This window comes from Copidosoma floridanum, unplaced genomic scaffold (assembly GCF_036245765.1).
Source record: "Copidosoma floridanum isolate Cflo_tuat_1 unplaced genomic scaffold, Cflo_Japanese_pri ptg000014l, whole genome shotgun sequence".
Classification (NCBI taxonomy): Eukaryota; Metazoa; Arthropoda; class Insecta; order Hymenoptera; family Encyrtidae; genus Copidosoma; species Copidosoma floridanum.
Window position 1 is genome coordinate 2,355,144 of NW_028321891.1, and position 20,074 is coordinate 2,375,217.

The window sequence follows — 20,074 nt, forward strand, 5'->3', positions numbered from 1 at the left end:
ATTAAAATGGTTACTCATTCGTGTGCTTCAGTTCATTCACTCCCATTAGCATAGGATTTTGTTACAAGTTCCCTATTACCCTGGTGGCACGGCATACACACGTTCGTGCTGCTTGGACAACTGTTTCATATATCTTATATTTCGCGACTCACACTCAACACCTCAACTTGTGGATTGTCCAAAAACCATGATCTACTCCTTCATTGAGTACGTATACAAAATTTTGTTATAAAATAAATAAAAAATGTTTTGTTTTTGAATAATAAAGCGTACAGTAGAGATCGGCAATGAGCTTTCTTGGCAATAAATTGAAAACGACTTATTTATTTATAATGTATTTATGCTGTAAAAGATAAAAGTAGTCCGAGAATATAATTCAAAAAACGTTTACTTTTTGACTAACAATTCAATGTTAAGTTATTTCGTGAAGTACTTAACGGATATATTGCGAGAAAGTTGTCACGAGTCGTGGAATTTTGTAAACAATTACCAAAGTCCGTCTGACTTGCTCGAGGACTTTTTCTCTTAAAATTGATTGTAATTAGTTTTTTGCACTAGTGAGAAAAAATGTGTTTCACCACGTCAATTTCAAGATTATCGTTATTACTGTTATTACAATAATTCGTAATTTCTCGTCAACCAGACACCACTTTTACTGGATGGTGGTGTACATAGTGCTGCTCTTGATAATCATACTCGGCAATGTAATGACAATCTTGGCTATCAAACTCAGCCGTAAGCTAATTAGCGTTACCTCCAACCGCCTGATTCTTAGTCTTGCCGTTTCGGATCTGCTCGTGGCTCCTGGTATTACCTACGATGTCATTTTATTCATCAACAAGGATCTTGATAGCAAAATTTTGTGCTTACTAAAGTGAGTAGTATTGAAAATAATTTTTTTTTCTTTTAAACCTAATATTTTCATCAGCAAATTCCTTCACACTGCATATTTTTACATCCACCGTTGTCGTTGTACGAAAAATTCAACTTTTACTTAATTCTAGGTTCTTCTTTTTGTGCTTTGCCTGCACAGCGAGTTTCTACAACATCACGGCAATCGCTGTCGATCGTTACGTGTCGATAAAGTATCCTTTCGGTTACCCAAATTACATGACAAAGCGAATCACATTTTTTATAATAATCATCAATTGGAGTGCAGCTCTGCTCGTATCCACAGTACCCCTGTACTGGAACACCTTCAAGCCGGGGTGCAGCTGTACTTTTACCACCAGCATTCCCAAGTATGCCATGCCCTTGTATATCAAATCCCTGCAGTATGTCGAAGGAACAATGATCGATTCCTTTGGTATGTATATGGCGTGTGCGATTAACCGGCGTTTGATTTTTCAGGTACTACGTAGAAGGGGTTTTGATACCGAATTTCCTGATCGTCTGGCTCAGCATTTTGATACTCCACGGGATAATTTGGAGGGAAGCGAGGGCCCACACGCGAAGATCGAAAGCGAGGTCGCGAGAGATCGGCCTCCGCAGCAATGCCAGCTACAGCAAGAGCAACCAGGTATGCCCTAATAAGTACGAAATGGCTACCACTGAGAAACACACGAAAACTCCAGCTTGTCTTCTTTCCAATGTACCATATAACATAATTTTCACAACTCAAATTTTTATTCACCATTTTTGTATTTATACTTGAAGGCAGTGCTGACGATCCTGGGCTGTTTTTCGCTGTGCTGGTTGCCCTACATAGTCGTCATGTTGTTGCAAGTGTTACGCTACGAGCCTAGCCTTATCGTGTATTTTTTGGTGGACTGGCTGGCGATGTGCAACTGCGGCATCAATCCATTTTTGTACGCCTGGAAAAATCTGACCTTCCGTAAAGCTTACAGTCACCTGTTGAGGTGTAAGGCTCTGGATCCCGGTGATCACAACGCGAGACTCGATAATCACGCCGTAAAACAAAAAGAGACGGACAAGAGTACGATTGAGCGCAAACATGACGAGCTGCAAAAAACTGTTGTGAAGTAAGCAAGACTCGACAAAGTAATGTTAAAATTAGTGTAATTATCAATTAATTGTACTATACTTTAGATATTATCTTGTTTAATGGTTTATAAAATTAAGATGATCTTTGAAAATCTATACGATTTTTTTCACGGGCCATTATTAAAAAAAAAAAAAAAGAAAAAAAAAAAATAACAAGACCATCACCGCCACTTTCTCTGCTGACGAGAGAAAATGTAGTAGGTAAGTATACTATCGTGTCTTGAAGAAGACGTTCCAAAGAGCTACAAATTAAGTATACCCGGGGTCCCGAATGAAAACAATAAATTTGAATGCCGAAAAAAGGGTGACTCTCGCCACGAGTGAAAAAGGTAGCCCGACACGCATCGGATCGAACGAACGCAAATTCGCACGGTCGGCGTATACGTCTCTGCGTCTCTTGATCAAGCCAACGAAGAGATCGGTACGGCAGTAGGGAGGGAGGGGGGAAGAAAGAACAAAGGCCGATCGGACGCTTATATACACCCACCTCGCACATGTACGTATATGTATATCTCGCGAAACAAAGGATCCGCGAAATCGAGATACCAGAGTAAAATCTCGAGCCGATCGGCTCCTCGACACACACACACACATAGCCCCATCTCCCTCACTCCCACGAATCGATATAGAAATTTCGTCACGATTCCGCGAAGCCATCGCGCATCCTCGTCGTATATATACGTGTATCGTAGCAGCAACAGCAAAAGATACCGATCTTCGCGCTCTCGTGTATACATATATAAGCGCGCGTGTGTGCAGCCTCGACCTCCCCCAGAGCGCGGGTGGCTCGTTCAATCGGTACATACGACAAGCCGAACCGACTCGCGTGTTATTTGCATAGAGCCTCCGCTGCTCCTCGTTACATATACATACACCCCAAGGGCTTCTGTCGTCTCTCCCCGCGAGATACCGATCTATCGGGTCGTTCCCGTCTTGCTTATCAGCGGGACGCAGCGAGATAATCAACATCGCGCATGTAAACACAGGCACACAACCACCGGTCCTCGTCCCGGTATAATTGAGACGCTTCGACACACAAGTAACACGTAAGCGTATCGGTATATGTGTGTGCACGAGCAATGCCATTTTACTTTGTCCATGTGGAATGGCAAAAAGGAAGTGGGCGGTGATGCGGGGAGACGAGTGCTTCCAAAGCAACCGTAGGTATATGTGTGTATGCCCAATAAGTGCATTATAGTGCATAAGTAGCGTCAAAAGAGATTTGGACGGCCGCACGCTGACGCAGTAAGCGATCGGTCCGCAGAAACCGAGGGTGCCATTATGCGCGCGGAGCGCCCAATAGACGCAAGCGACTGCCGGGTCAAAGAGAATGAGATGCCGAGGACAAGGGGGGGCCACGGGAAAGAGACACGGAATGAGAAACGATCGCGACGACTCTGTGTGTGCATTTTGGCTCGAGCCCACCTACCACTGGGTGTATACGGTATATCGTATTCTTTCCTTTTCCCCGAAGCTTCCGTCCCGAGGCCCGACGAGACAAGTGAGCCGCGTGGGATCTACGTGTATATATACACAGGTATCCATCAGGTATATAAACCTGGTCGCGCGCGCCTCGCTTATCTCGTGCCGGGGGAGCGCGCGCGCGCGCGCGTACTCGAAAGTCCATTTTCCTTTTCTATATACTTACACTGCCTGCATTCCGGCCGAAGGGAAATATATGGGGGGAGAAACCGAAACGGGCGGAGAGAAAAGTGGCGCTTATGCACTCAGCTCCGTGGGGGAGCCCTGTTACACTCGAGAGGAGCTGGCGATGAGTCACGCGCGTGGAAATTGCTCGCCCAAGTGGTCCTCCCCCTCTTATATATATATACCTTTTTTTTTTTCCCCTCTGGCGGCGTGCAACAACGACGCGCAGTAGGACCGGCAGCAAGTCCCTTTGAGCCAAAGCCGCGCCCTCCGAGGGTCTTCAACGTGGGGGCCAACGAGAGAAGAAGAAAGAAAAAAGGGAGACGTTCTCCCCGCATAAAGGGATATTTTCATTTTTCATTGTTTCGGCTGTCAAGTCCCACTACAAGCCGTATATCCTTTATCTCTCCCGGTGATTTTTCACCAGAGCCTCTCCCCCGACCTATCTGCCTTTAGAGATGAGTCTCCCCCCCCCCACCTCCCTCTACCCCGTATATACACTCAAACCTCTGATTGTGGCGATGAGTAGCCCTGGAACGAGGATGTTTATCCCAAAATTCTTTGGCCAGCACCGATAAAGATACATCACATTTACATCGGTATACGTGACCAATGTTCCTTGGCAAGTGTACATAAATATACACATATTTGCACTGCACTTGTAAAGAGATGATCGGCCGATTTCTTGAAGCAACGAAAATTCGCCGCCGAAAATATGTCTCTCGGCAAACAAGCGCGTCAATATAATATAGACTCATGTCAGTTGGACACGAAGTGGTTGGGTGGGGGAGGGCAAAAAAAAAAAAAAAAGAAAAGAAAAAAAGGTGCCAAGGCTCTAAAACAAAGTTGTTGCGCATCTCCTCGGAGGTATGACGCCTACATATAGGTATATATAATACTTGACGCGTAAAAACAGGTGAGAGCTCGGGACGCTTTTACGCTCCGGACTGTGTACAGCTGTGGGCTGGAAAGAGAGAGAGAGGGTGGAGGGGCGCCGCAGGAATTCGACGTTTCTCGTCAAGTTTTTCGGGAAAAAAACAAAGGTAAAAGAGAGGAGCCGATAGATAGATAGGCCCGGGGAACACTTTGCTGTCCCCATCCCCCACACCCCTGTTGGAGGAGCGCCATCAGCGGGGCAACAGATGTTTAGGTGGAAACGTAAAATGACAGAGAGAGAGAGATTAGAGGGCCCGAGAGCACACGACTATGTGGATGGGCACGGTGTGTGTGTGCGGGCGCGTGCCGATTAGCAGGCCACCTGCGACAGAGAAAGCCTTTTTAACGAGGACTTTGGAAAAATTCCGCCTCTATAAACCCAATGTACGCAAGGGATGGACATGCATCACCATCTCTCTCTCTCTCTCGACTAATTGATTCGGCGAAGCCTCGGGGCGTCAGTCCATGATGGCACACCGCCGTCGACTCATCCGTTATACATACTATATGTACACTTGCTGTTACGGTATGCTTCTATACAAATTGTTCAAGGGTGACTTATTTAATTTTCTCCGATTCTCGTTATTACAGGTGGCCATTTGCCGATATACGATGCGGAAACCGTGATGTACATAAACCACACAGGCAAGTACAGACCGGTTGTATACTTTGCTTTCGGAGAAAAAAACAAAATATGATCGGGTTATGGTGTCGTTTATGTCGGACGCTTGCGGCGTCAATGGGCCGAATGATTAGGTCGCGCTACTTGGTTTTCGAATAATGGGCCACAATAGACTAGACACGTTGATCATCCGGTTAATACGACCGTGGCCGAAATCAACAATAAATCCTTCAGGTCTGGCGCCGAGACGCATCGCGCCCAGCCGGGGCCAATATTATATATATACACCCGAGAGTTTGCATTGTCACAGCCGCGTGAACTTTTGGCTTTCACCAACTGCATAAGTATACGGCCGACGACGGCATAATGCAGGAAGAAAGGGTTAGACGCGTCAGAGAGAGAGAGAGAGTTTCGTACAATAAAATTGCACGGGGTATTAGTAGTATACGGTAAGAGGAGCTGAATATAAACAGTAAATCCTTCCAGTTCGGCGCCGAGACATCGGACACGATCGTAATATACTGTGCATGTATTATGTTATATGGCCACGTGAACTTGATGGGCTGTGACCAACGCAGGCGACGACTGGACGGTTTGCCATAGAAGAAAAGGCGAGACGCGTCAGTGAGAGAGAGACGTCTCTGTGTAATTGCACGTGTATAGCGTAAGTGACTTCGCACGCTTAGCTGTCGCCGAGGAGAGAGGAAATTGAGCTCGAGACGTTCATGTATAAGAAGAAAGTCCAGAGGTCGGTTGACGGGCCGAAGAATAAAAATCGGCAACAATGTTGTCGACAACGAGAATCGAGCGAAAGAAAGGAGGATGAAGAGGAAAAAAAAAAAAAAAAAACTGGGTGTAATAACGCAAAAGGCGCGAGCGAGAGAGGCGCGCCGTGCTGTCTGCCCAATTCCCACTTGTTAATTCAGCGGCACTTGCGCCATTTCCGGCCCGGGCCGGCCGGCACGTGTTATATTGAAAACGGAGCCGGACGACGGCAACGATGGAGAAAAGACGATTTCTGGGTAAAACCCACGCTTGCACTCTACTGCAATGTATATGTGTGTATTGTACATGGTCGCGTTGACCAAACTTATATATATATGTGTGTGTGGACGCAACGGTATACTACATACGCGAGTCCACTCGACGAAATAATATATTATGTGCTCTCACTCTCGTTCTCTTTATGTACTCACTTGGTCAAGAGTCTTCCCTCGTTTGTCTCGCGGGCTCTTCGTCTTCCGTTTTTTTTTCATCTTCTCTTTGAAAGCTAAATGATTCGCTGCTGACTACCTATACACACACGCACGCACCAAGCCACATACCCTACTCTTTTTGTGTACACCTCTTCATCGTTTTTTGCTTGTGGCTCGAGTTTTTTTTTTTTTTTTCATATTATTATTATTGCGTTGACAGCTTTTAAAAACCGATGTTTTGACCGACACTTACGTACGTCACTCGTGTATACGTCATCACCGTTATTCCTATTTTGTTGTTATGTACCTTCATTGTATACGTATATAATACACGCGTCCAAGTAACATTTTACTGTACATTGATCGTTGAATATGAAACTTTTTTTATTTTTTTTTATTTTAATGCGAAATGCGCAGTAAAATCAACATCAGTTGTGTTTGTCTGTCACGTTGGGGTGCACGAATTTTAGCACACACACACACATACTGCACCTTAGGGCGTGTATAGGCATACATCTATAGTAAAACCCATGCATCAAATCTAGCTGCGGACTGGTATTATATACAAGCCGAGAGAAAAAAAAAAAAAGAAGTAGGGGTCTATCAACAAAAAAAAAAAAAAAAAAAAAAAATCCTTACCACCCAAAGTAAGCACCCAGTCGAGCTGAAAATTCATCCCGTAAGAGGCACTTTGCGAGAAAAGAGAGCCGACATCAGAACCGATCAAATGTGTATATCCCGATTCCCATCGTATGTGTACTCGGTCGATTACATTGTATACGTGTGTGCATCGATCGGCTCATCGAGAGAGCACACCTTATATTATATACATATATATTATGAGCTTCGATGTAAGTTAGTGTGCCTGTATAATGAAACGACTTACTTTTCCGAACGATTTAACCGATACGGTGAGGATCGGCCGAGTACAGCCCGTGACGCGGAAACGTTGTTGGCAAAAACTCGGTGGCGACGGCAAATTTATCATCGTTTCTTTCCTGAAACGGCATACTCGAGGGGATTTTCGTAAAAGTGTCAGCCGAGCAGTGGGTATAATGATATTTGTATTATATTGGGTACATAAAACGGCGACAGACACTGACGAGGAAACAGAGAGAAAGGCGGAGGACGACGACGTAGGTATACATAGAGAGACAAGAGGAATGCCGGTCAACAGAAATATACCCATCACCTATATAGTATATATATACCTAGTATGGCTTTGAAAAAATATACATTTCCGCGCTATCGTAAACCGAGAAATGTAGAGGACTTCCTATTTTTACGGTGATTAGAGGTTCGGCTGCTGCTGCTGCTGCTGATGCTACTTCGTGTGCATATATAGACAGACGCTTGTATATATATATATTAAGAGCCCGTGAGGCGGCGCTCAAACGATCGCTCCGGCGTGTATATATTTTTCTGCGAAGACGAATTCTTTTTGCCTACGTATTATGTATACACACGTGTATATATATATACATATATAGAAAAGTGTGTGCGTGAGCCTCGGAATTTTTATGGGTCCCGTAAAAACCTATAAATTTGACGATAATCATGGCGATGCGGGAAGGCAAGTGGCCCTTTTTCTCTCTCTTGTCTCCTCCTCCTCCTCCTCCTCCTTGGCTTCGTTGTGTTTTTTTTTGTTTTTTCTCCATCTCTCGTCTTCCTCCTTTCTGCGCGTGCACGAGAGAGAAAGAGACGCCTTTTAAGGGCCCAGCATAATTTATATCGGCCGGCCGTTTGACGATTTTGTAAATTAAACGCCTCTCGCCGCAGCCTAGCGCACTTATATCCACGTGGTATACGAATAGGAAAACTTTTGATGCCCCGACGCGACGGCTCTACGTGGTCTTAATTAATATCGCGAAGGTGAGCTCCCCCCTTTTTGCGCTCCGCCATGTACGTATAGGTACCTGTCCTCCCCGGCCCTCCCTTGGCGACGACACGCGTCTCTCCCCCTCTCCCCCCCCCCCCGTTCCTTCGGGGAATTATTAATGTTCGGCTTATACGGTTGCAGATCGGTATAATACTGTCGGCGCCGAGCGAGAGAGCAGACGCGCGATGAATTCGGTGGCTTTGCGCACGTCGTGAAAAATCGTATCGATCATGCGTCGGCCGGGGAAAGATCGTGCGGTTCTCACGGCTTGCACGAAATCGGTTCGGGGTAAATGGGGGGGGGGGCATCGAGACGGCTCTTAAAATGACGTTAAAACCTTTGGCGCTGTGCCTACTTAGGAATATGCCCCCCGTGTGAACTCGAATGTCTTGACGCGTGATTTTTCGATGAGCAAGTTTGAAACTCCCATCTCGGGAAGCAAATGGAGCCACGTATTTATCTACGTCTGATACGTGTAATACATGTATACGCGTGTGATATTGCACGGAAGAGCACAATCGTGTACGAACTTCTGATCCATGTATCTAATTTCTTCCCTATGGGTTCTCGGTTGGTTCATAATTATACACAAGAGTGCCATTTTCTCTGATTTTTCTCTTTCTTATCCCCAGCGCGACTTTGCGGAAGATAGTACCTTTCGAGCGTTTTGGTGTCCTCTGGCTCGCGCGTGAGAGCTGTAACCTGTAGAGCAGAGGAGAGCTTTACGAGCAAAGCGTACAATATATAACATGTTGGTACGCATGTCGTAACTGTAAGTATATGTATCGCGAGGAGAACGAGGAGTGGAGGCTGTTTCTCTCTCCACGAGTAAACGAGTCACTTCACGAAAAATCGAATAGTTTAATGTGAAATTAGTTTTTTTCTCAAGTTATGCGAGGTTCAAACAAGTTTTGGGCCCGAATCTTCTTGCCGACTTTTTTTTGAAAACCCATGGTAATTTACATCCTTTTTTTTTTCAGAAAAGCTTCAAAGGAACATTAAGGTAATGATAAATCTTCATTGCTGTAAAGCTACTGACAACTCAATAGCTACGTTGGAGTTTCAGGGACCAAAAAAATTTGATAGCTCATACTTGACTATTCCAGAATACGAAAGGGTCAAGTTTAAACGTCCAAATTGGCCATGTAAGAAAGCCCTTGTCAAGTAAAACCTGGATTAGTCCAAAGTTGTGGTATTACTTCAGAAATCAATTTTGATCTTTGTAAAGTACAATAAAATAAGGTTTAAATGGCAAAACAAAAAAAATAAATAAAATTAACGTACCAGGTTTATACACCGTTGAACGATAATCACGGTAATGATATATTTTATCTCGATTTATCTCTGTTTCTTTTCTTCTCACGTCGTGAAATGAACCGTACATTATCATCATCATCATACGTTTGAGCTGCTGGACGGACGCATCTCCGTTTTTCTCGGTTTATTTAATTTTTTTTTTTGTTTCCATCGATATTTTTGTCTTCCATTTTCTGTCTTACCCCATACTTTGCTTTTGCTCTCTCGCCCATCGATTCGTCGGACGTTAGAAGAATCTCTAATGGAGCTATCGGCGGCCGCGCGCCTCGAATAATCATCATCGTCGTCGTCGTCATTCCAAGGCGAATCTCACCACGTGAGGGAATCGTTTAAAAATAGCCGATCCGCGCGCAGAGTATCCCTGCCCATACAGAATATTTGCCTCACCGGACTCTCTCTCTCTCTCTCTCTCGGAGCAACAGGTTTTTTTTCACACGATTTTCGGAATCGTTCGCGCTTAGCTAATTGCTCGGCCGTTACGGAGTCGGATGAAAGGCCGTCGCAGGAAATCTCACCTTTTTTTTTTTTTTTTTTTTACGACCGGTATGCTCTATCCTGGGCTTCTATAAAAAAAAAAATTTACACCGATTGCTGGGAACTCTCAAGGCGCGGTTTAATCAATTCAGCCGAAATGATGTTTGTTTTGCATGATCCTGGGATCAAAGTGGACAAAGAACCGTAATATTTAATTTTTTTTTTGGAAGGAAAATGTTTTTTAATTTTTTTTTCTCACGCAGTATATAGCGCTTCTCTATTCTTCTGTGACTCTCCGATTTTCCGTCGACCCGAATCGATCCTTTTATTTTTGTCGATGTCCTTTTTTTTTCTTTCACTCAACACGTGAACGAAAAAAGCACTCAAACGCCATCCGAATCTTAATCAGCGGCGTATAAATATTTACGATTAGTCATCGGGACCTATCTTGCCTCTTTTTAAAGCGGATGACTTTTGCACGCTTCATTAGTGACGACGCCGAGTCTCTTTTTTTTCTCCCTCTCTCGGTTTTTTCTTTTTTCTTTTTTTTCTCTTAATGCATCATATTAGAGATCATTTTTATTTTCGAGCGTCTGAGGCTTTTTTTCCCTCGTCCTTGCGATTAGTTTAAAACGAGGAAATGGAATTTTTTAGTTTTTCAATATCCGTACGCATATTCATAAAAAAGTACTATAAAATTACAAGTAAGTATATATCTTTGTCCAAAAAAAAAAAAAAAAAAAAGATACGAGCAATTGAAGCAGTGCTGGACCCCTTGCGCATTACGTATGCGGCGAAGAGCAAAAAGCTCAAAATCGAGGATAATGAGATTTTTTATGTCCACAAAATCAGGCCTTCATTCGCAAGCATTTTTTAATTGGAATTGCCGCCGCTCGGTGTCTTAAACTGCTCTAATGTGGCATCTCATCCACCGAAGAATTTCTAAATTGTAATTGCACCGTCGCTTCGGTGTATCTTTTTTTTTTCTTTTTTTTTTTTTTTTCACTCGAGTGTTTATTCAATAAAAACTAGCTCACGGAGAATTGAGTGCCACGCACTGCAGATTAAAAACAACTCGTGTTATTTCGCGAAAAAAGACTATCTCGTCGAGATGCTAACCTGACTTATAAAAATCAGAAAAATTTACAATTAAAACGGCAAGAAATGAGAATTGATCGTAAGTATGACTCGTCGAAATTCACTACTTTTTCTTCGTGGTCCATCCAAAATATAATTATAGTTAATATAATATACAGACACTATGTGTACACTCACCTAAATGAGAAAATGTATACTGTGCCAGCACTACACAAAGGTTTGGACATGAGATCAACATGTTTTGCGTAAGATCTATACAGCGGGGATCTGTCACTTTGAGCTTCTTTTGAGTTATTGGGGGGTAAAACCAAAGTGACGAAAAGACCAAAAGTCAAAAATAAACAGTACAAAGTACGGCTAAAAGTATGAGTACCAAACGATGGATTGGGATAAAAGATACGCAATGTACAGTATCACATATGGGCAGCATATAAACTCAACAAACCCGTAAGTATTCGGTGCGTGTATAGGTATTTATATTTATATATATATATATAAAATCTCGCTTCTCGCGAGAAAGAGACGCGGTATCTCCCCAACACTGCGACAGCCACATATAACAAGATACGTATATGCGCGTGTGCAAGCCTCGCGGGGAAGAACACCCGTGTATATATATATATATATATATATATATATATATACACATACGTGTATGAAAACGGTGAGCCCGAGAGAATGCGCGCATGGACGACCGGAGAGGGCAACCTCCTCGGTCCCTGTGGCTGCTCCCCCCGTGTTCTGGCTCTCTTTATCTCCGGACGGCTGTACCGTATGTGTATATATATATATATACATGGACAGTGCTCCCTGTATAATATTTATGAGTGCGCGTATCGCCGCGCCAACGCCTCCTTTGCCACGCACTGGATGCCATACTAGGCGCGGAAGAGAAAACGCGTCCCCCTTCCCCATATCCCTTCGTGGCTGTTGATCGCGAAAGAGGCTGCTGGTGCCGTACGTGCGAGTAAAGTATTATATCGTCGGCGGCTCGATCCAGATGCTTGGATTTAAAATATGGGTCCTGAAGAGGTGTATCACTTTGGGGCGATGGTACATACATTGGTTATAAGATGTGCAATTAATTTTTCGATGCCTTGCCACTTCATCGTGTAACACACCTAAATAGGTGTGATTGGATCGAGTCCGAGGCACACTTGTCTTTTACTACTGCGCAGCCACGTGTGTATAACTTGTTCTACTGACTCTACTCGCACCGGACTTTATCTGTCATATTAAAGTGCAACTCTCTTTGATTTGATGGTTTTTATAATTTATATTGTTTAACAACGATTCGCTTAATTTAAAATCTTTTTTTTTTTTTTTTTAAGATATAGAGTTCATTAAGTGTACGGTGAATGGGTCGATCCAGGAAAAATACCAACAATCCTGAATCTGAAGTTCTGAGCAATATCACTCGTCGCATGATGTACAAGCAATTCATCGTTTTCAACTCGAGTGATTGAAAAAAATATTTCTCGCATCTTTACAGCACATAGAGAAAGAGAGAGAGAGAGAGAGAGAGGTGTATGTGGCAACGAAACGATCGTTTAGCCGGTTATTATACCTTACATTAAAATGAATCGAGGCGAATTGCGCCTGGGAATGGTATTAACGAGCAAAAAGCATCGAGTTTGCATAAACGGCATCGGTATATGGATTCTTGTGACGATAGAAAAGGAAATATATACCGATCCCCACCGTCGTTATTGCACGCGCGCGCGCGCCGTGGGACAAAAAATGAATGGGAAGACGAGGATTAAAAGCGAGACTTATGGGTTTGAAAAACAAAGAGAGGAAGTAAAAGAAAAAAAAAATGGGAGAGAAGAGACGAAGAAGCGGCCGAGGATACATCAGGTGTATATATATATATAAAGAGTAGCCGATCGATCAGAGAGGAAAGGAGGAGCGCAAGTGGACGTATATATATATAGCTGTGTACTCGAGTAAGGTCGTCGAGCCGCTGATGGTGCTGCTATTGCTCTCTCGAGTCGTCTTCTATTAGCACTCGAGGCCACGCGATTACTCTCTCACGTATCTACAGGTAGGTGAGAGGAGTCGAAGGATATATATACATATATAATGTGTGTATACACGTATACGTCACCTTGCGACTTGCGACTTGCAACTTGCGACACGAGGAGGAGTTGGCAGACAGCACGTCGCCTTTTCTCGCGGCTCGCAGGCTCAACGAGCTCACCACAGGGTGTTGGTTTAGAGTACTTATTATATATCTCTTCTCACTCTCTGGTAGCGCGCAACATGTGTGTGCTAAGCTGCTCCTCTTCCCTCGGAGACGATTTTCAAACGAGATCGCTCCTCATCCCGGGACTGTTTTTTCCTCCCTCCCTCCCTCGGGGAGATATCCCACCTGTGCAGAAGAAGGAGAGAAGCGGCCAGACAGGCCGGCACAGCCTGGAATCTTAACGCGAGCCTCCTCCTCTCTTTCTTTCCGTTCCTTCGTCTCTCTCGTATACACACGTACGGTATACAACACGCGTGTGTAAACATGCACACACATTTTTTTTTTTTTTTTTTTTTTTTTTTTCTATCTGCTCTTCTTTTCTTTCGCCCTTCTGTCTCCGGTGGAAAAATATATATTTCGGTTTTTTGCCAGCTGTTTCCTCGATTTTTACGTGCGCGTGCCATCACCTTGGCATTCCTCTCTTTATCCGAAAAATCGGCTCGGGGGACTTTTTCCGTCTCAACCGTACTTTTCACCTGTCACGAGACACTTTTCCTCCAACCTGAGTTTTTGACGCCTCGTTGCTCTGTCACGGTTATACGTGAAGGCTCATCGGTTTCGCTGTGGATGACAGATCATTGGCACGTTACGTTCGAACAAAGGATTTTCACCGGCTCTTCGTGTCCATATAATGGGCAAAACTGCGTGAAAATGCCAAGGAAAACCCACTGTTTGCCAATGAGATCGGTGCATCTTCTTGTTTTCCGTGTATCATTATTCATCGATCTCCTTTGAAAGAGAAAGAAACAAAACGTATCTTCATTTTTTTATCTTTATAAAATGTATCGAGGCTGTTTCGTTTGAAACGATAAAAAAAGAATGCAACCATGCGTGTCTTGTACACTGGAGATTGAAACACGTGAAGAGATACACTCCGATTACGTAAGTCTTTACTTGCGAGTGGTACTTAATTTTTTTTCCCCCTTGTAATTTGAGAGATTATTATTGACGTCGATAAAATTATATTTATAAATCAGGTATGAATCGTATTGTATATCGGCACCAATCCGAACGGATACCGATAAAACTCTGATGTGACCTGTTAACAATCGTAATTCAATGTGTTATTAATAATAATTACAACGTTTTGCAGTTTCGCGGTTGTTTTATTAATAATGATAACCTAACAGTTAGGCCATTGTTAAAAAAAAACTGACTATAAAATTTAACAAAGGTACCGTTAATTTAAATGTACACACATAACGCAACTACAATACGTTTGTGTGCACGCATATAACGTATACACATTGATTTATGTACAAAGTTTTAAACTTAAAGGCGGATATTAAGTAATATTATTTACTAAACATTTTCTACTATCGGTGATTAGGAAAAGTTGTAATAAAATTTTTTTTCGTTTCTTTGCTACTTCTATTGTTGATGAAATGTTTAATTTAAAACTCATCGGTATACAATGCAGTAGTTTGATATTATATGTTCACCTAAAAGATGTGCTTTTAAATTACAATGATCACTGAAGCCTTTTGTGTTGTTATTATTTATAAATTGATATTTACGTTCCAAAAGAGGGCGTCTCAATAGCATTACATTCTGAGCAATTAATTTGATATGCTCAGCTTTTTTCCAAAGCGCTGATTTTTTTCTTTTTTCTTTTTGAGTATTGTATTCATTTTGTATTTTTTCAAAAGATCACTTATTTTCTCGGAAACTATAGGAACGTGATCAAGTAAATAAAATTTCCTATCTTTTGGAAAATTTAGATGGAAACGTTTTAATATTAGCTTTTTGTGTATTTTTTCAATTAAAATATCTATGAGAGTTTCGTTTGTACCGGCTGTAGTCGCTAGGAATTTCAGTACTTGTGCTTCTTTGTTGTAACTGACTTTTGTTAAAGGTGTGGATAACAATCTGTTTATAAAAGAATAGAGCGCGCTCATTTCGAGCTCCGCGGCACAAATTTATCTGAAAATATATGTTTTTTCCATAGATTCGATCGTAATTAAATCGATCGGAAATTCAAGATTAAACGCGCGCATAATGACTCTTGTTCGGTTACGCAATACGGGTGAAGAATGAAAAAGTGGATAATTAAAATGAATTATGTTTTTTTTTACGCTCGGCTATACATGTAGTCGTTTAAATGACTTTGGATTTATAATACGTACGCACACGTGTGCCAGTGCAACATCAGGCGTCGGATCGACCTTCCTTATTACAGAGCATAGAGTCCCTCTCATCCTCAGTACTGAATAATATTTTCTGGAAACAGCAACCATGAGGATTTTCGCTCTCGCTGTACTACTCGCCGTCATTTGCGTTGTCCAGGTGAATTTTTTCCTTAGTCTTACATTAAATATCATACATATACATTAATATTTTTTTTACAATTAATTTCTCGACCTTGAGTCATATCCACATGATTATCGCATCGCTGTCTTACTCCGACTATAGAGATATAGGTCAAAGTAATAACTTGAATTGGTCAAATGAATAAGGAATAATAAATCATTGGTTTCCATAATAAATGTATTTATATAAGTTGTACTGATAACAGAACACCACAGCAGTGACACCAGATTGGCAGTACAGGACAAAGTTGAGTCACTGGAGTAGCGTTTCTGCGATTTCCGATAGGACCTTCGGTTACATCCGGGTAAGCGATACTCGATCATATTCCATTTTTACACTTTTGACAATCGTATGTAGTGCGTAAAAGTATACGAATATTACGTGTGTGGAAATATCGTAAGGTATTATTTGCATGTAGCGCATCGATTAGGCTCTGAAAACATGCACATACATCTTGTGTGTATAGTCGCTCTCTTTATCAATTTTATCTGAGGAATCAACTCTCATATTTTTCAAGGAAATCGTAGCTTTGATCTTTTGCACGAATCTTGGCTCCGAGTAAAATTAAAAGAATTGCCGAAGAAGCAATCAAAAGCGCTAGAATTTAAGCTCCCGTTGAGCAGAAAGTGTCTATTACTTCTTGATAAAATATTATTATAAGTTTGCTTTGAGCTTCAAGTTATGATAAAATAAAAGTAAAACCAATGTATTTGTCAGTTTGTTTCGTGTTTTTTGTTTCACCAGTTTTTTTACAATATCTTTGTCCGGGGTAGTAAAAAAAAAAAATTGCCAAATCAAACTGGAGGTCGTGCAATAAAACCATTGTTTCCATCTGTACATAAAAATTTTTCGATGTAAAAGAAAAAATACACATTGATCATGTCTGCAGAAAATTGGCAAGACAAATTGCTCAAAAAAGGCAAACTCGGATCTTCGGAGCATGACAGAAGCTGCCAGAATTGGAATCTGGAACTGCGTCGATGCCTCGACCAGCGAAGCTGAGGGAATAGCTTGCGCCAAAGCTGAGGTGGTAAAAGCTTCGGCCAGAGCTGACGAGATCTTGAGGAAGGCAAAGTATTGTGCACAGCGTTATTAGATGCATTTTTTTTTTTTTACGAGTCTCTTACTGTGTAACAAGGAATTGTTTATGTTTAATGATATTTTTATGCTGTGTAATTTCATTTAATGGCAATAAATGAACTTTCTTTCTACAATGTTTTTGTGCTTTTCAATGTAGTTGTAATTAATGCGTAACTCGAGCTGTTAAAATGTAAATAAATAACTTCAGGTATACAAAAACAATTTTCTTACATTTTTCAATCAGAAGTCTGGAATACAAAAAAAATTTTTGTTTGGATTATCCCATATACTCCCATATACGCGAAACAGGTCTTCATAACGCTTAGTTTCTATAAAAAAAAAATTTGCAATGACAGTTTCATCATGAATGCTTCGTATGATTTTCCAACTGGAGAGCAAATGTAAAGAAGCTAATAGAGCATATTTAAAGCTAATTTAAAAAAAAAAAAATTTTTTGTTAATTTTTTTTTCTTTTACTTAACACACGGTTTTCACTATCATACTCTTATACATGCAATCTGTAGAATACTGAAAAAAAAATGAAAAAAATTTTAACCGTATGCGAAGCACTCAAGATATCATTTATTTGCACTCTGATACAAAAATTAATAATCTGACCATATTATTCATAATTTACACCACTTTACATTGTTCGACCGAAAGTTGAGACATCTGCTGGAGATTTCTAAAAAAAATTTCAAGAAGAAATCTACCCTACCGTTAATTTTGTTTACTGGCGTTCTAACCTACAGTCGAGATGATATTTTGGTTTATTTGTGTTCAAGTTTTTAAAATTTTTTATTGAAAAGAAAAAAAAAAAAAAAATGTGGACTAAATATTTCAATTATGTGTTATACGGCATAGCCGTAACTTTCTTCATCAACTACGTAAAAGTATCATATTTAATTAGTTTTTATTACGACGTATTGTTTTGCGATTATGAAAACATGTCCAGATTTGATTATATTATTGGTAATTATTTAAATTACACGTGCATGCTGTCAGCAATATTTAACACCTTTCTTTGGATGATTATACTGTTTTACAATAAATTAATACTTATGCAGTTGGAGCAGGAAGTGCAGGATCTGTTCTAGCTGCAAAACTGTCTAGTGCTGGAGAAAAAACATTGCTTGTCGAAGCTGGAGGTGCTCCGGCTTTTTTTTTTAACATTCCAATCATCGCACCAATACTGTTGAACAGTCCCTATGACTGGAGGTACTTGACAGTTCCTCAAAAAAATGCCTGCAAGGGCTTGGATAATAATCAAAGTGTGTGGTCATCGGGAAAAATTTTGGGAGGCTCCAGCAGGCTCAATTACATGATATACAGTACAGGACACCCAAATGATTATGATTCTTGGATGGATAATCTTCAAGGTAAACAGAGTTACGTGAATTGGGTAAAAGGTTTTTAAATAAGTCACATTTTTTCATTATTATATAATTATAGAACCAGTTGTTGAAAATGGAGGATCTTTGTACATTAATTATGACAACTGGTCTTCAAGAATATCTGATGCAATACTAAACGGCATTGTGGAGTTGTCATACAGTTTGAAAAATCCCAATGACTCATCATCTACTGGTATTAAAAATTTTAATACACTATTGTTACAAAAAAAAAACAAAAAACAAAAAAAACAAAAGATCTTGGATGAGTCTGATATTGTAGGTTTTATGAAGGCCCCGTTAACAACGAAAAACGGAGAACGTTGGAGTACTGATAGAATACTTTACCAAAATTCAAGTAAAAGACTGAAAATTTTGACAAACTCATTTGTCAAAAAGGTACCTTGAATCGTAGAAAAGTTTTATTGAATTTTTTTACAGTAAATGAAAGCTTCACGAATTTCAGATAATCTTTAAATCAAATAAAGCAATAGGAATAGAGTTTTTGAAAGGATACAATACTTATAAGGCTTTTGCTAAAAAAGGAGTAGTTTTAAGTGCTGGGGCTATAGGTACACCAAAGCTATTAATGCTTTCAGGTAACTATTAAAACTATTTAAACTGTCTAAATTATTTAAACTTTTCAAACTGTTTCTGCTTTTAGGTGTTGGGCCCAAAGAACATTTAAAAGAACACAATGTAAGCTTATGTATTCAACATACATTGTATCCATGTAAATTTCTTGAATCACCTTATTACTTGCTACATTCGTCAACAGATAAAAACTATAGCAGATTTACCAGTTGGTCAACACTTAATGGATCATATAATAACTGGATTAGATTTAGTAATCGTGAACACTACAGCCATGGGTGTGGCTGATATTTTAAATCCTCTCTCATTCCTAGACTACTATTTCTATGGGAAAGGTCCATGGACTACTTCTGGAGTAGGTGTCATTGGTACATTACATAGTACATTAATGAAGAACAAACAATCAATACCAGATTTGCAAATAATAGCTCTTTCAGTTGGTATATCACAGGATAATGGAATACTACTAGGGAAGAATCTGGGGGTTTCTGATAAAGTTAGTTTTCAAATTTGCATAGAATATTTTGAAGCAATCAATTTTAAATGTATATAATGTAACACTTTTAAGGTTTTGAAAGAATATTTTATACCCTTGGCTTACAGTACAGCAATAACAATCGCCCCCGTATTATTGCATCCAAAAAGCACTGGAGAGATAAAATTAACTAGTTCGAATCCATTCGACCCACCAATGATAGATCCAAAATATTTATCACATGAAAAAGATATACTGACACTAGTAGAAGGTAGAAATTGAAACTATGTATACAATCATTTAAAGAAGGTATTCTATCTACTCTATTTTTTTTAGGAATACAATTCGTTAAAACTTTAGTAGAAACAAAAGTTATGAAAAAATACAATGCACAGTTATACAGAAAACCACTTCCTGGCTGTGAACATATAAACTTTGACTCATTAGAGTACTGGAAATGCTATGTTCAACATATGACATTAAGCACGTATCATCCAGCAGGAACGTGCAAGATTGGGGATGTTGTTGATTCGAGATTTAGGTATAAAGTGAAGAAGTACATGTTTAAAAATCATTTAAAAAAATATGATTAACATTGCAGAGTCTACAAGACAAAAAATTTATTTGTTGTTGATGCATCAGTCTTTCCACGGTTACCAAGTGGAAACATTCACGGTCCAACAGTAATGCTTGCTGAGAAGGCTTCTAGATTACTTACAGAGAGTTTGAAAAATTGCAATAGTAAGGTACAACAATGTTACCGAAATGATGTTTTTCTTTTAACAAATACTTGCTATTAACACTAA

At 40.5% G+C, this 20,074-nt stretch overlaps 3 protein-coding genes across 6 annotated transcripts; all 3 read left to right on the forward strand.

Annotated features, from left to right (window-relative positions):
- The first annotated feature begins 89 nt into the window (after positions 1 to 89).
- Positions 90 to 1,999, forward strand: LOC106638157 (alpha-1A adrenergic receptor-like). Of its 4 annotated transcripts, XM_089592062.1 has the most exons (6): positions 90 to 207; positions 644 to 874; positions 1,005 to 1,085; positions 1,160 to 1,241; positions 1,351 to 1,519; positions 1,657 to 1,814. In XM_089592062.1, exons 1-6 carry the CDS (start codon positions 188 to 190, stop codon positions 1,743 to 1,745), a joined length of 672 nt encoding a protein of 223 aa, XP_089448188.1. In that variant the 5' UTR covers positions 90 to 187; the 3' UTR covers positions 1,746 to 1,814. The 4 variants fall into 4 exon arrangements, with proteins under 4 accessions (XP_089448188.1, XP_014206696.2, XP_089448186.1 ...); XM_014351210.2 differs by having other exon boundaries at positions 1,005 to 1,241; positions 1,657 to 1,999; XM_089592060.1 differs by having other exon boundaries at positions 776 to 874; positions 1,005 to 1,241; positions 1,657 to 1,999.
- Positions 2,000 to 15,585: 13,586 nt separating this feature from the next.
- LOC106638156 (uncharacterized) lies at positions 15,586 to 16,824 on the forward strand. Its single transcript, XM_014351209.2, has 3 exons — positions 15,586 to 15,704; positions 15,934 to 16,032; positions 16,618 to 16,824. Exons 1-3 carry the CDS (start codon positions 15,654 to 15,656, stop codon positions 16,822 to 16,824), a joined length of 357 nt encoding a protein of 118 aa, XP_014206695.2. The 5' UTR covers positions 15,586 to 15,653.
- An 879-nt stretch (positions 16,825 to 17,703) lies between these two features.
- On the forward strand, positions 17,704 to 20,068 carry LOC106638155 (glucose dehydrogenase [FAD, quinone]). The gene is made up of 10 exons (XM_014351208.2): positions 17,704 to 17,780; positions 17,876 to 18,187; positions 18,261 to 18,395; positions 18,483 to 18,598; positions 18,666 to 18,798; positions 18,864 to 18,898; positions 18,978 to 19,289; positions 19,362 to 19,539; positions 19,605 to 19,809; positions 19,870 to 20,068. Exons 1-10 carry the CDS (start codon positions 17,756 to 17,758, stop codon positions 20,066 to 20,068), a joined length of 1,650 nt encoding a protein of 549 aa, XP_014206694.2. The 5' UTR covers positions 17,704 to 17,755.
- The last annotated feature ends 6 nt before the right edge of the window (positions 20,069 to 20,074 follow it).

Bases quoted from the DNA above. Each gene is read 5' to 3' on its own strand.
- LOC106638157 (XM_014351210.2), top strand. From the start codon at position 188: ATGATCTACTCCTTCATTGA. The intron at 208-643 runs GTACGTATACAA...CTCGTCAACCAG, and splicing joins ATGATCTACTCCTTCATTGA to ACACCACTTTTACTGGATGG. The intron at 875-1,004 runs GTGAGTAGTATT...ACTTAATTCTAG, and splicing joins AAAATTTTGTGCTTACTAAA to GTTCTTCTTTTTGTGCTTTG.
- LOC106638156 (XM_014351209.2), top strand. From the start codon at position 15,654: ATGAGGATTTTCGCTCTCGCTGTACTACTCGCCGTCATTTGCGTTGTC. The intron at 15,705-15,933 runs GTGAATTTTTTC...TACTGATAACAG, and splicing joins CCGTCATTTGCGTTGTCCAG to AACACCACAGCAGTGACACC. The intron at 16,033-16,617 runs GTAAGCGATACT...TCATGTCTGCAG, and splicing joins GGACCTTCGGTTACATCCGG to AAAATTGGCAAGACAAATTG.
- LOC106638155 (XM_014351208.2), top strand. From the start codon at position 17,756: ATGTCCAGATTTGATTATATTATTG. The intron at 19,290-19,361 runs GTTAGTTTTCAA...AACACTTTTAAG, and splicing joins ATCTGGGGGTTTCTGATAAA to GTTTTGAAAGAATATTTTAT. The intron at 19,540-19,604 runs GTAGAAATTGAA...TATTTTTTTTAG, and splicing joins TATACTGACACTAGTAGAAG to GAATACAATTCGTTAAAACT.